This window comes from Apteryx rowi, unplaced genomic scaffold (genome assembly GCF_003343035.1).
Source record: "Apteryx rowi isolate R43461 unplaced genomic scaffold, aptRow1 scaffold_217, whole genome shotgun sequence".
In the NCBI taxonomy this organism is placed as follows: domain Eukaryota; kingdom Metazoa; phylum Chordata; class Aves; order Apterygiformes; family Apterygidae; genus Apteryx; species Apteryx rowi.
Window position 1 is genome coordinate 1,007,522 of NW_020448497.1, and position 12,141 is coordinate 1,019,662.

At 59.5% G+C, this 12,141-nt stretch overlaps 2 protein-coding genes across 2 annotated transcripts in view; one reads left to right on the plus strand and one right to left on the minus strand.

Moving 5' to 3' along the window:
* ADGRA2 (adhesion G protein-coupled receptor A2) overlaps positions 1-7,484 on the plus strand; it is a 15,426-nt gene extending 7,942 nt beyond the window's left edge. The window contains exons 13-16 of the mRNA XM_026064488.1: positions 1,392-2,288; positions 2,539-2,684; positions 3,269-3,358; positions 3,741-7,484. Of these exons, the coding sequence (XP_025920273.1) occupies positions 1,392-2,288; positions 2,539-2,684; positions 3,269-3,358; positions 3,741-4,944 (2,337 nt within the window). The 3' untranslated portion in view covers positions 4,945-7,484. The remainder of the gene's footprint in view (positions 1-1,391; positions 2,289-2,538; positions 2,685-3,268; positions 3,359-3,740) is intronic.
* Positions 7,485-8,731: 1,247 nt separating this feature from the next.
* BRF2 (BRF2, RNA polymerase III transcription initiation factor subunit) lies at positions 8,732-12,135 on the minus strand. Its single transcript, XM_026064465.1, has 4 exons — positions 11,952-12,135; positions 11,278-11,337; positions 10,610-10,931; positions 8,732-9,717 (listed from the first exon to the last, which is right to left on the minus strand). Exons 1-4 carry the CDS (start codon positions 12,109-12,111, stop codon positions 9,006-9,008), a joined length of 1,254 nt encoding a protein of 417 aa, XP_025920250.1. The 5' UTR covers positions 12,112-12,135; the 3' UTR covers positions 8,732-9,005.
* Between the last annotated feature and the right edge of the window lie 6 nt (positions 12,136-12,141).

A 12,141-nucleotide genomic window follows, 5' to 3' on the forward strand; every position in this document is an offset into this window, starting at 1 on the left:
TTTTCCCTTTTAAATTACTTACTAAGTTACTTACTTTTCCCTTTAGTTACTCACTATTTTTCCCTTTAAATTACTAAGTTACTAAGTTATTTTTCCCTTTAAATTACTAAGTTACTTACTTTTCCCTTTTAAATTACTTAGTAAGTTACTTATTTTTCCCTTTAAAGTTACTTACTAAGTTACTTACTTTTCTCTTTTAAGTTACTAAGTTACTTACTTTTCCCTTTTAAGGTAGTAAGTAACTTTAAAGGGAAAAGTAAGTAACTTTTAAAGTAAGTTACTTAGTTTTCCCTTTTAAGTTACTCACCTGTGGGGCTCTTACTTACTTAAACAGGTTTATTTTCCTTGGTGGCCCAAGACACATGTATTCCTTGCTCTTTTGTCATTGCACTACACTTACTTCCACATCACGTTCACACTTAATTTCCTGCTCTACATGCTGCATTTTCCTCCTGATTGATTAGAAAATTGGTCCTCAGTCTCCATCCCTGCCTCGAGCATCACTTTCGCTCAGCTCCAGGGCTGCTTCTCACCCCCTGCCCGGTGGGGAGTCCTTTACAGCCACGGGGTCTGTGCCCCAGCTCTCATCACCCCCTACCTCCCTCCCATCCTGGCTTTCCGCCTTGCAYGGCCTCTGCCGCCACACCAGACCCGTTTCTCTGTTCTGCACCGTCACTGCACCGTCATCAGGTCCTCACTCCGACCACGAGCCCTGCCGGTCGCCGCTGCCGGATAAGCCGTACCGCACTACCGTAACCAGGAGGAGCGCACAGCATCATTAACCACGACCACCTGCGGCAGGGGAAGCTTTGCTGCTCCAGCTACACGACGCGACCAGCAAGCAGCAGACAAGTCCAGAACAGCTCAGAAACAACGAGGCTCTGTCATGAGCCCTTGCAAACGCAGCATACAGCCTGGCGCCTGCTACTAGCAACGGCGATACCGCACCAGCCTTACAACCACAGGGCAGCCCAGGCGGCCCCCCACCACCGCAGCAACGCAGCCGCCTGCAGTGGGGGCCCCGCTGCAGGGAGCCTGCACGCCCCCCGCCTCCTGCCCCGCACCGGCAGCCCTGGGGACAGAGGCGTGCGAGGGACCGCRCGCCGGCAGGCCCCTGCACAGCCCGGCGCACGACTCCACGCCCGCATCCAGCACTCACCTGGCAAGAGCAGGATCAGAGCTTCAGGGAACGTACAGCCAGGAGGAGCCTCTCCACGTGTCTCCACCGTCAGCTCCAGGATCCCCAGAGATTTGCCACTGCGACATCTTCACTTTTGCAGGGCAGGGGACGCACGCAGACGTCGTGACACAGGTCCACAAATAATCCCGAGCTCCTCGGGGCGATCCGGTAGCAGCTGGCTGCGAGGCGTTCCTGATGCTTCCTTGCGCAGAGCTGGCCTGGGCTGCAAAGGACAACTGCATTAACAGCTAGGATAACTCAGCCCTACAAGCACCTGCGCGCTGCAGGAGCCCCTCGACACGGGCAGGGAGGCGTCACAGAGGCCACGTTACTGCACGCGAAGGACCTCGCCTGGCCCAGCGCCCCGCTTGGATCAGGGCCCCCCTCAAAGCCTGCTCCAGTCGCTCGGGGGAGCATTGCCTCCAGGGACCACCAAAACCACCCACCGCCCCTGCTCCAGGGTCTGCCCGCCCACACCGACACTGGGCCCCGGCAGCACCAGCCACGGACGCCCAAACAAGCCCCACGCGTCCCTCCTGCCTGCCACGAGCAGCTCCAGTCTCTCCATGGCCGTAAGGACATCACAGAGTCCGACAACAGCTGCTGCCACCCACAAGTGGCCGACCACCCCGAGCCCCGTGAGGCCAGGGCGAGCGCTCTGGTCACGTTTACCCAACACTGGGCTCGAGGCAGCATCCAAAACCATCCATCCCTCCTGCTCGGGGGCTGCCAACAACCTCCRCCCTCCACCACGCGCCAGGGCAAGGACAGCTCCTCAAAGCCGCTCTCCAGAGCAGCACATCCAGAKCTGCTGGGAGCACCAGTCCCCTCCCCGCGCTCGTGGACAGCCCTGCGCTGCCGCCAGCGTCACGGTCCCCGCAGCTCCACGGCAGGGGCTCTCACAGGCAGTGCGTACACAGCCCCTGGGGACTCCCTCCCTGACCGGCCGGTATCTCACCGCAAGGATTTGTGCCTCTCTTGCAGGGCCATCCACATCACGCGGAAGTGCTGGCACATGCTGCTTAACCTCTGCTTCCACATCGCCATGACCTCTGCCGTCTTCGCGGGAGGCATCACTCTCACCAGCTACCTGATCGTCTGCCAGGCGGTAGGTGCCGCCGCTGCCGCCGCGGGACGGGGGTGTCCCGCTTCCCGACAGCGGGCCTGCGCTGCAAACACAAAGGCAGGAAGAGGCACATCCAGCCCAACGGCTTGGCCCAGCCAGGTGTCACCCTGCCGGGCTTCGCGGCCAGCGACCGCAGCACCTTCGCCCTGACCGCGATCGGGGGGGACCCGTGTGCGGCGACAGCAGCGACCCCCCCCCCCCGACTTACTCACCTTATTGCCTCTGCCCGCAGGTCGGCATCATTTTGCACTACTCCTCCCTGTCCACCCTGCTGTGGATGGCAGTGAAGGCCAGAGTCCTCTACAAAGAGGTGACCTGGAAGGCGCCCCAGCAGCAGGACGGGGACGCGTCCCAGCCGGCCCCTCGGCCCATGCTACGGTAGAGATGCCCCCCCGCCGGCGCGCGCCCCGGAGGGTCCCTTCGCTCGGGAGGCTCTGCCTCAGCCCCGCACCCCCTCCGGGCAGYGGCAAAGCCTTTGCTCTGTCCCCAGCGCCCCTGCAGAGCTTTCAGCCCCGCCGGAGGCCAGCGCTGTTCCCGGTCACAGATGACGTAGGGCTGCGGCAGGACTTGCTCCTGTCTTTTAAAAGCGATCGTGCCAGCCCGTTTCCCAGCCTACCCACTTCTCCCAGGACGGGCTCTGTCCCTGCATCCCCTGCACCATCCTGGCCCTTCTCCCCGCTTCCCTGTGCAGTCCTGTTTCTCATCACCCCTGCACCTGCCCCAGCATTTTACTGTGGGAAGACATCCTCCCCCTTTCCCACCCTCCTTTCCAGAATGGCAAGCAGCCTACAAAATCACTCCATAGCTGTGCAAGCAGCCTGCAAAATCAAAGCCCACGCTGGCTTCAGCAGGAGCCCTGCCCGTGCTGGCGAGAGCCTCRTGCAAAGGGCCCCGTGGCGCCGGGCCAGCCCCGCGCGCTCGCCCTCGGGGTGCGGTAACACCGCCGCCTCCTCTCCTTGCAGATTCTACCTTATTGCAGGCGGGATACCCCTCATCATCTGCGGCATCACGGCGGCTGTTAACATCCACAACTATCACGATAACAACCCATAGTAAGTGTCCCCACGTGGCAACCCCTTCCCCACCGAGCGTGTTGCCTCCTTCTGCCTGGGGAAGGGGAAAGGGAACCGGGGGCGCCGGGAATCGGGGCGCGCTTTGCAAAGGTGAGTGAGATCTTTGCTAGAGCTTCCCGTGCGTCTGGAAACCTACAGCCGAGCTGTCCGGCGGACAAGCTCCTGAGGAGGCCTCGAGGCAGGCCACGGGGCACGGCCGCGGCCACTGCACCTCCGCAAGGCCTGTCCCTTAGGGACCCACGGGGGCAAGGGCGCTGAGCGCCGAGGACCGCGACGTGGGGCTGCGGCAGGAGGCTCCGCGTAGCCGCTGGGCACACAGGCCATGGGCCTGCTGATCCGAGCCCCCTGTTCTCCCTTACAGCTGCTGGCTGGTGTGGAGGCCCAGCCTCGGTGCTTTCTACGTCCCCGTGGCTTTCATCGTGCTCATTACCTGGATTTACTTCCTCTGCGCCGGGCTCAACCTCCGGTGCCAGTCATCGAGCCAGAAAGATGCCCCCGAGCCGCTCGAGATGCCGCCGAGGCTGGGAGGCAGCGGGAACCTCTTGACAGACTCCGGGTCCATCTCAGTGACGCTGAACTCGGGGACGCCCTGCCCCGAGGTGGACGGCGTCTACTCCCTACAGGTGCAGTTCTGGGCGCTGGTCACCACGCATTCCTTGTACGTGGCTCTGTGGACGTTTGGAGCCATGGCTGTATCGCAGCGCTGGTACCTGAACGTCATCTTCAGCTGCCTCTACGGAGTCACGGCCGTGGTGCTGGGGCTTTTCATCTTCATCCACCACTGCGTGCGGCGTCGGGACGTGCTCAACTCCTGGTTCGGCTGCTGCCCGTCCTACAGGAACGCGTTGCCTATGCAGGCGTACGTCCACCCCGGCGTGGCGGTGGAGGACGGCTCGCAGGTCTTCATTGGGTGCAACCCGGAGGCGGCCCATTCCATCAAGTCCTCTTCGTCGCCCAGCAGCACCAACTCCACCGTGGGCCACTGCAAGCTCACCAACCTGCAGGTGGCTCAGAGCCAGGCGGACGCCCGCCCGGCCTCTTATGAGGAGCCCGACAAAACCGCCGGCGCGGCCCGGCACGCCAACAACCTCCACGGCCGCAGGACCCACAAGAGCAGACCAAAGCAGTACCGGGAAGGGAAGCATCACCGCTTGAAAATGCTGCGGGGCCCCGCCTCGGACCACCCCTCCAGCGAGAGCGGGAGCATCCACAACAGCCACTCCGAGAGCTACCACAGCAGCAGGAACAGCCCCTTGAACAACAGCCGCGCAGGGACGCAGGCCGTGGCCCCGCCGGAAGGGGAGACGGCGCCAAGCCAGTCTGAAGGCAGCGACGGCAGCCGGCAGGTGCCGGACTTCGGCAAGGCTCGCCGGAGGAGTGCCAGCAGGGACAACCTCCGGCAGGCCAACGCCATGGAGAAGGAGACGAAGCGCCGGTCCTACCCGCTCAACGTGGCCAGCCACAACGGGGCGCTCAAAGGGAGCAAGTACGACATCRACCTCGCCAGCGCCGACAGCGTGGCCGGGATGAAGACCGGCCTGTGGAAGAGTGAAACTACCGTATAAAGGATGGGAAAGGACCGGACAGCCGCAGCGCTGTCACACGTTCCTCCTTGGGCAGTGGGGCGGCTTGGGAGCGGCGGTGGGAGCTGCTAAGGGCATCTGCCAGGAGGTCAAGCGCAATCTTTGCGGAGCCGAGGGCTTCTGAGAATTGCTAAGTGCACTAGACGGGACCAGGCGACACGGCCCAGATGCTTTTGCTCGGCTGCCGGGCAGAGGGCGACGCTGCGCCTGATCCGACCGGGAGGGGAAGGATGTCGACACTTCCCAGGGCACCGTCCACAGCGGCACTGAGTCTCAAGGTGAAAGGCAATCTTTGCTCTTCAGTAGCCTGAATTGCAACAGTACTTTAATCACTTCCGCATGTCACTTCAGACTGACCCTAAATGCTATTTTATTATATACAGAGGAAACAAATGTCTATTTTTCAAATCTCTATATTATTGTATGTATATATGTATAGACATATGGGTAACTGATGCAAGCGCCTCCGTGTTACATGTCAGTGTTCTTTGAGGAGCGGATGTGCCCCTGGGAGTTTTGGCAATAGCTTGTTCGTGCCACGACTGCAATGTTCCCACCGGGGCAGAGGAGACCAGAACCAGCGCCCTTGACGTGAAGATGCTGTAGCGCGGACGCTCGTTCAACCCTAGCCTAAATAAGCTTTTTCTGAAAGAGTCAGAGAGAAGCTTCTCGGTTTGGAATGCTTTTAAACACGAGCATTTTTATCCACGTGTTCTTAAAAGACAATATTTAGCCCTGTGGGTTACCGAGCTGCCAAAGTAAAAGCCATACTTAAAAGCAAGCACAAGGTAAGAGACGCCACCGTTGCGAGCAAAGGCAATCGTCTGCACTGTTCTCATGCCAGACGCTAAAATCCCTGCAAGGAAACGCTCCCTCATCGGGCTAGCGGCCTCAGAGGCATCAACTATGCAAACAGGCTGGCGCACGGGGCAGCGATGGGCTCCCGGGGGGGCCTGCTGCCCGGGCCGCACAGCGAGCAAAGATTAATGATCTCCAAAGAACCAAAGAGTCAAACCGTGGCCAGAAACACAAAAGCAAGTCCTTGACTTTAGCGTATTCAGAAACTACCTGCCTTTGCTCTTAGGAAGCCAAAAAGCACCAAAGAGCCCCGTGAGGAAGGGCCTCACAGTCTGCCCCAGGTAAGGCGAGAGAGGGAAGAGTGCTGCAGGGGCCGGGAATGATGCTGAYGACTATATTCGACATGTTCCTATGAACAGGTCAGATGCCATTTCCAAGGGGCAGGAACTTGGATTAGCACTTATTTTCCCCTTTTAAAACACAAGTCCACCTTTTTTCTAGCACGCGAATGAAAACAGAGATACTCACTCACTTGTTCGCTCATCCCAGGCGGCAGCAGGCTCTGGGAGCGTCCACAGGCCAAACCTCCACTGGCTTAAAGGGGGTTTCCTGAAAAGCCAGACACAGTTATTTACCCCGCTGCCAGGCAAGGGGCCTCCCGTACCCGTTTTGCTGCAGTTCAATGCAACGTGCCGCCTGTACATGCAACGGGGCTCTGCGCTCCCCGCGCCTGCTGCAGCAGCCACCAAGCAGCGAAGGGGCCGGTGGCCGCTGCACAGCCTGGCTGCGGCCGCGGCTTCGCGGGCCACCCGTGCACGGGGAGCACGAGGGGAGATGAGGGCCGGCCTTAAAGGCGAGTCCTTCCTCCTCGCTTCCCCGCGCCCCTTCCAGCCTTTCAGGAGCCGTGTCCCGGGGCTGAGCACAGGCCCGCGGTGCCTGCTTCAGCCGGGGAGCGTATTTTACCTGCCCTCCGGTGTCGAGCAGGCACCTCCCGGCTGCCCTGTCCCCGTCGACCGCAGTCTAAGGCGGGAGAGGAGGCTGGAGGAGGCCGGACCGGGAGCCCCAGCCCGGACTGGCCTCAGGCCGAAGCCGTTCCAGCCTCTCYGTGCCTCAGTTTCCCCACACGTGCCAACTACTTACCTACCTCCCAAGGGGTYGCGAGGATCGGCAGGGGACCGACAAGTGCTAGAAGCCAGGCAGGTCAATCCTTACATGCACACCATGTCCGATGGTGGGGGGGATCCAGAAGTTAATGGAGTCAAAAGCACTTACTGACAGTTTTCCCACCTGCAGAAACTAGCTCCTCGCCCTCCGGAAACCCCTCATCCCGCAGGGCTGGAACGCCAGCAGCCTTGCTGCGGTTCGGGCCCTCCCCAGCCTGTTCAAACTTCTCTGACCGACTGACTGCTTAACAACGCATGTTTTATCGCGCCTTGTATTTAATACAATTTCAATCGTTATGTCATTACTGCAGCCTCCGCGGTCTTGCTGATGCTGAGTTGTTATATATGCTTGCTGCACTGTGACAGTATTATATAAAAAGCTTTGTATTATTAATTACACTTTGTCTGTTTACATTACAAGCAAATGACATATCAACAGAGAGCTTCTTGCAATATACGTGGGGGAGGGAGGGGAAAATATACCAAAGAAGTGTTTTTAAAGGGGTCTTTTTGCATTTTTATATGAATAGAACGTTTCTAGCAGATATGTTTTGTTTAATATATTAAAGATTTGCAAATCTGCCAAGATCTACCGTTATTTCTTGCAGACYTCGCCGCTCAAATACAACAGACCGTTGGGCACACAGAGGTCACTGTTTTATTGAGTTAAACATTACTTTGAAATGAAGAGCCAGCAGCGCTATAATCACACTACCAAGAGCCGCGCAGTTGCCACAGATTTCCGGCAGCTTCACATCACTCACTTAACTGAGCTGGGATAGTTCCCTCTCAGACACGCGCCAAGCGGAGTTTCCCCAGGGATCCCTGTAATACCCCTGGGGCGGGCAACCCCACGCCACCACAAGGACCCACTTACTGTTACTCCTCTTATATCCAGTCCAGGGAGCGCAAACGGGGCGCAGCATTTAGATTTGCCATTTGCTTTTTCCTCAGAAAGCAGAGCAGCAAATGAAGGTGCCTCCCCTCAGCCGCTCACAACCCCCCTCCCCGCCCGCCCAAGCGCGTGAGGTGCAAGACGACGTAAGAGATCAGCGCCTGGAAAAGCTCGAGCAAAGCTCCAGAAAACCGGTGCCAGTGAGGGGCCGGAAGCCTCTGCCTTCCCTGTCACATTACCCTGCAACAGCCGGACGCTGGTAGAAGCAGACGCTGTTCGGACAGTTCTCCCTCCCTCCCTTCCAAAACACGAAAATTACCGCCGCAATTTCACATTGCCACAGACCGAAGCACCGCTGACACTGACTGACAGGGGCCTCCTCACCCCACAGCTACAGGGATTAGATGTGCAACACAAAGCCGCTGGCTGCAAACGCGTCCCCGTAGATCAGGTAAGTCTGGGCCCGCGTCAGCGAGGAAGCAAGCGACAGGCTGCAGCCTGAGGAGGAATTCAGCTTTGGCTGCTCTGCGCCCGCCTCAGCTCCTCGGCAGCCCCAGCACAAAATCGCCCACTTCCCCTGACGTGCTCCCTGCAAACAGGGCACCGGTTCAGCCGCCTGCACGAGCGCGCGGCTGGSCTGCAGTGCCCGGCCGCGGGCCAAGGCAGGAAGAGGCCGTCAGAAGCCCTTTCGCCCCGTGAGACTGGCCRTAGGCTGGGGAACCGCAGCGACTCTGACTGACCGACCGCTTCCGAGGAAAGGGCGCTCGGCTGGCTCTCTGCCGCGGGCCGAGATCCTTGTTTTACCTCTGCGTTAGTACACCGACGCGTTGGACCCGCTCGTGACATCTGCCCTACYGCACTTGGGTCAGCCAAAACACATTTTACCAGAGGTTATGAAGAGAGAGGCCAGAAACCACTTCCGGCACCTGCAGTTCTATTTACTTCTAAGAGGAACACAAGGCAATCCCAAACAGTCACTCCGTAAAAAGCCTCATTCTGGTCCAGCCACCAAACACTCAACAGGCGATAGCCCGCTGCTCCCCGCGTTGCCCCGTTCCCTTGGACGACTGTTCTTGCGGTTATGGTGGCCCTGTTACCATCAGGCTTTACGCTGTCGGTTCCTCGCCCTCTGCTGCCCTGGTGCTCCCGGCGGCGCTCTCCTCCGGCCCGGCAAAGGGCTGCCGTGCTCACAGCCATGCCTTGGCCTTGCTGAACGCCTGGATCTCCTCTTGGCCCCTCAGGTACTGCTCTATTTCACTGTCGGAGATGGGCTCTTCGCCAGTGATGGCCAGGTCCGCAGCGCTCGGGGCTGCCGTGCGGAGTCTCTTCCTCGGCTTGATGAGGCAGGGCGGCAGCAAGGGCCTCCGTCCCCCGTCACGCTGACGTTTCCCTTCCGAGGGACGCGCCTCCTCCTGCGCGGCCCCTCCTGCAGCCGGAGGGGAGCCAGGGCAGCCCTCACCCTGGGCTCCAGCACGCTGCTCCTCCGCATCCTCCGTGCAGAAGGACTTCTTCAGCAGGAAAATTCGGTGCTGCAGCAGGTCCCCGATGTGCTTGATGGCCATTTTCTTGTCCATCTTAAACACCCTCAGCCAAGCGAGCTGGGACGCCATTCTCAGCAGGATCTCGTGAAGCTCCTTCAGCCTCAGGTGGGCCGGCGGAGGCAGGTCAACACCCGCCACCTTGCAGAACCGCGCGAAGGTGCACGTCAGGCGGGCGGCGGGCTGCAGCGACTGCCACGACAGGAACGCTGCGGCGGTGATGATGGGAACAGGGTGCCGGCCCGTGACCAGCCACGTCTCGCTGGCCAGCTCCACGATCTGCATCGTTCGCGCTACCATCTTCTCCTTGTCCTCCACGAACGGGGCAGGGATGTCGGCTGCGCACTGGAACAGCCTAAAACTGCAAGAGCAGAGCGCCTGCCGTTAGCACCAGCTACCGGGGCGCAGGGAAGCATCAGACCTGGTCGCCCACGCAGCTGCAACGGGCGTAAAGGGGTGAGCCACACTGCAGCACTAACAAAGCACCTACACACGCTATCCAGAAACAGACTCAAATGACAGGTCACCTCCGCTCCCAGCCTCCAAGATTTGATACAGCTCGCTCTGCTTATGCCAGCAGGGAGAAAGCCACCAAGACCACGCAACACTTAAGTAAACTGAGAGCTACAGTAAAGTCTTTTGGGGTAAACGCGCCCCGCTCCAGTGCAGGCCTTTGCTCATATCGCCTAGCAAAGTCCCTGCGCTGCCTGCTCTCCAAAGCGAGGGGCAAGGGGCAGGAAGAGAAGAATCCCAGCCCAAACTACGGCAAAGGAGGCAAAAGCCACCACAGTTCTGTAAAAGCCATCTCAAGTGCTCAGGCCATTCCCTCCAGGACATCAGCAAGCAACAGCATGGTATTGCTCCTGTGTTTGCTCACATCCACCTCCTGGCTACTTTGTTATATTAAAATTGCTGGCCATAGTAAGAACTTGATGCAATTTTTAATCAAGGGACAGCAAGGTGCACTCCCACATCATGAATTTTAGGTGCTACCACAATGGTACCACCACCCAGCCTCAAGGGCTAAGTATGCCGTCCCGCTTAGGACGCAGGGCTGTGAACAATCCAAGGGAAGATGTTTTAGGTGATCTGGGTTTTGCCTTCRTGTCCTCAGGTAAAAATAGACCTAGGTAACAGCACAGGTCACTGTGTGAGCTTACGGCCTTCTGCCCTGGCATGGCCTGCATTTTAGAAGCTTTTCCCCACATCAGTGTAAAATACAGAGCCCTTCAGCATGAAAGGGGTTATGTTACCTATTGAGGTGTGTCTTGACCAGATCCATCAGACTCAGCGCCGGTACGGACAGCTCGAGCTCCTTCTGCACGCTCAGGTAGACGCCGGCAAACAGCTCCTTCTTGGCGTAAAGGAGGGAACAGATCGTTCCCATGGTCAGGGGCCAGTTGTGCTGCCGGCAAGTCACAAAGACGCAGCAGCCCCCCAGAAGCTCCTTCTTCTCCAGACTGACCAGGTGGAAAGAGGGATGCTGGAGAGCTCGCTGGAAGTACGACACAGCCGTTTCCTCGAACACCGACGGGAGCTGGAGGACTTTACAGAGGTCCTGGACCCTCCTGATCCCTGCGAGAAGACACCACCCTTTTAAGATCAGCTCAAGATATACATCTCTCCTTACATACATCTTTCCCTGATATCACAGTGCAGCCGGTATTCAGCCAGACTCGGGCAAAGGCACGAGAGCAGCCTGGTCACTGCAGCCCTGTAAGCAGCAGGCAAAAACATTCTCCCAGCTCCCTTCGTGCAGGTAAGGCAGTTTGACAGCAAGCACCAGCTGGACACAGAACTGCTTTCTTCCTGTTTTAGCTTCTAACTTATCACAGCATCACAAATATGTTACACAAATTAGASTAATGCAGCAAAACAGAGAATCGAAGTATACGAATGAAACCGAACGGCACGCTCTCACCTCGCTGCATACAGCGACTCAGCTGCTCTTTCTGGCCAGTGCTCTGGGAATACGCCACCTCTGAAAAACAACACGCGTTAGGCCAGGTAACCTCGCTCTGACGAGCTCTTCCGTCCCCATCTGGGGGACGGAGCCGCTTAGATCTTGTGCTACCGGGTGCCCAAGGGGCCGGACTGCAGTTTGCAGCATCGGCAGGTCCTCGAGGCCACCGAACGAGGGCTGGCAGCACGGGCTCCCTCAGACAGGAGGGTTTCCAGCCCAGGATGCTCTCCGAGCCATCGCTTCCCTGCAGMTGTTGTAGGAAAAGGTCTCAGGGTGACTCCTTTATTGATGTAAAATAAAAGGCCGGGCAGCAGCAGGCCGCACGCTCCGCGCCTCAAGCCGGGCGCGACAGCGCTACCGACCCGCGCCCACAGGCGAGGCAGCGCCGGGGCCTCGCGCGCGGGGAGCAGGGGAGAGCGGCCGCGCCGAGGGGCGACGCCAGCCCCTGTCCCCCCCCCCCCCCCCGAGACCCCGCTCGGGCCTCTGAGCGGCCGCCTGGAAGCGGTCGCGCCGCTCACGCCGCTTCGGGACGGCGGCGACGCGCGTTCCGGGGGGGCCGTGTGGGGCCGGGCCGAGGTGGCCGCCCCGGGGAGCGGGGGGACGACGACGACGACGACACGACCAGGCCCCACCTCGCAGGTGCTCCTCCTCGGCGTAGGTGGTGGTGAGCAGCCCCTCGGCCAGGACGCAGCCGCAGGCGGCGCACACCAGCTGCTGCTGCGCGTAGTGCGCGTCCTCCACCAGGGCGGAGGAGCCGCAGGACGGGCAGCTCGCCGCCGCCGCCATCGCCATCGCCGCCGCTGCGCCGGGGGACCGCTGAGC

Bases quoted from the DNA above. Each gene is read 5' to 3' on its own strand.
- BRF2 (XM_026064465.1), bottom strand. From the start codon at position 12,111: ATGGCGATGGCGGCGGCGGCGAGCTGCCCGTCCTGCGGCTCCTCCGCC. The intron at 10,932-11,277 runs GTGAGAGCGTGC...GTCTTCTCGCAG, and splicing joins GAGTCGCTGTATGCAGCGAG to GGATCAGGAGGGTCCAGGAC. The intron at 9,718-10,609 runs GTAACATAACCC...CTGCTCTTGCAG, and splicing joins GTCAAGACACACCTCAATAG to TTTTAGGCTGTTCCAGTGCG.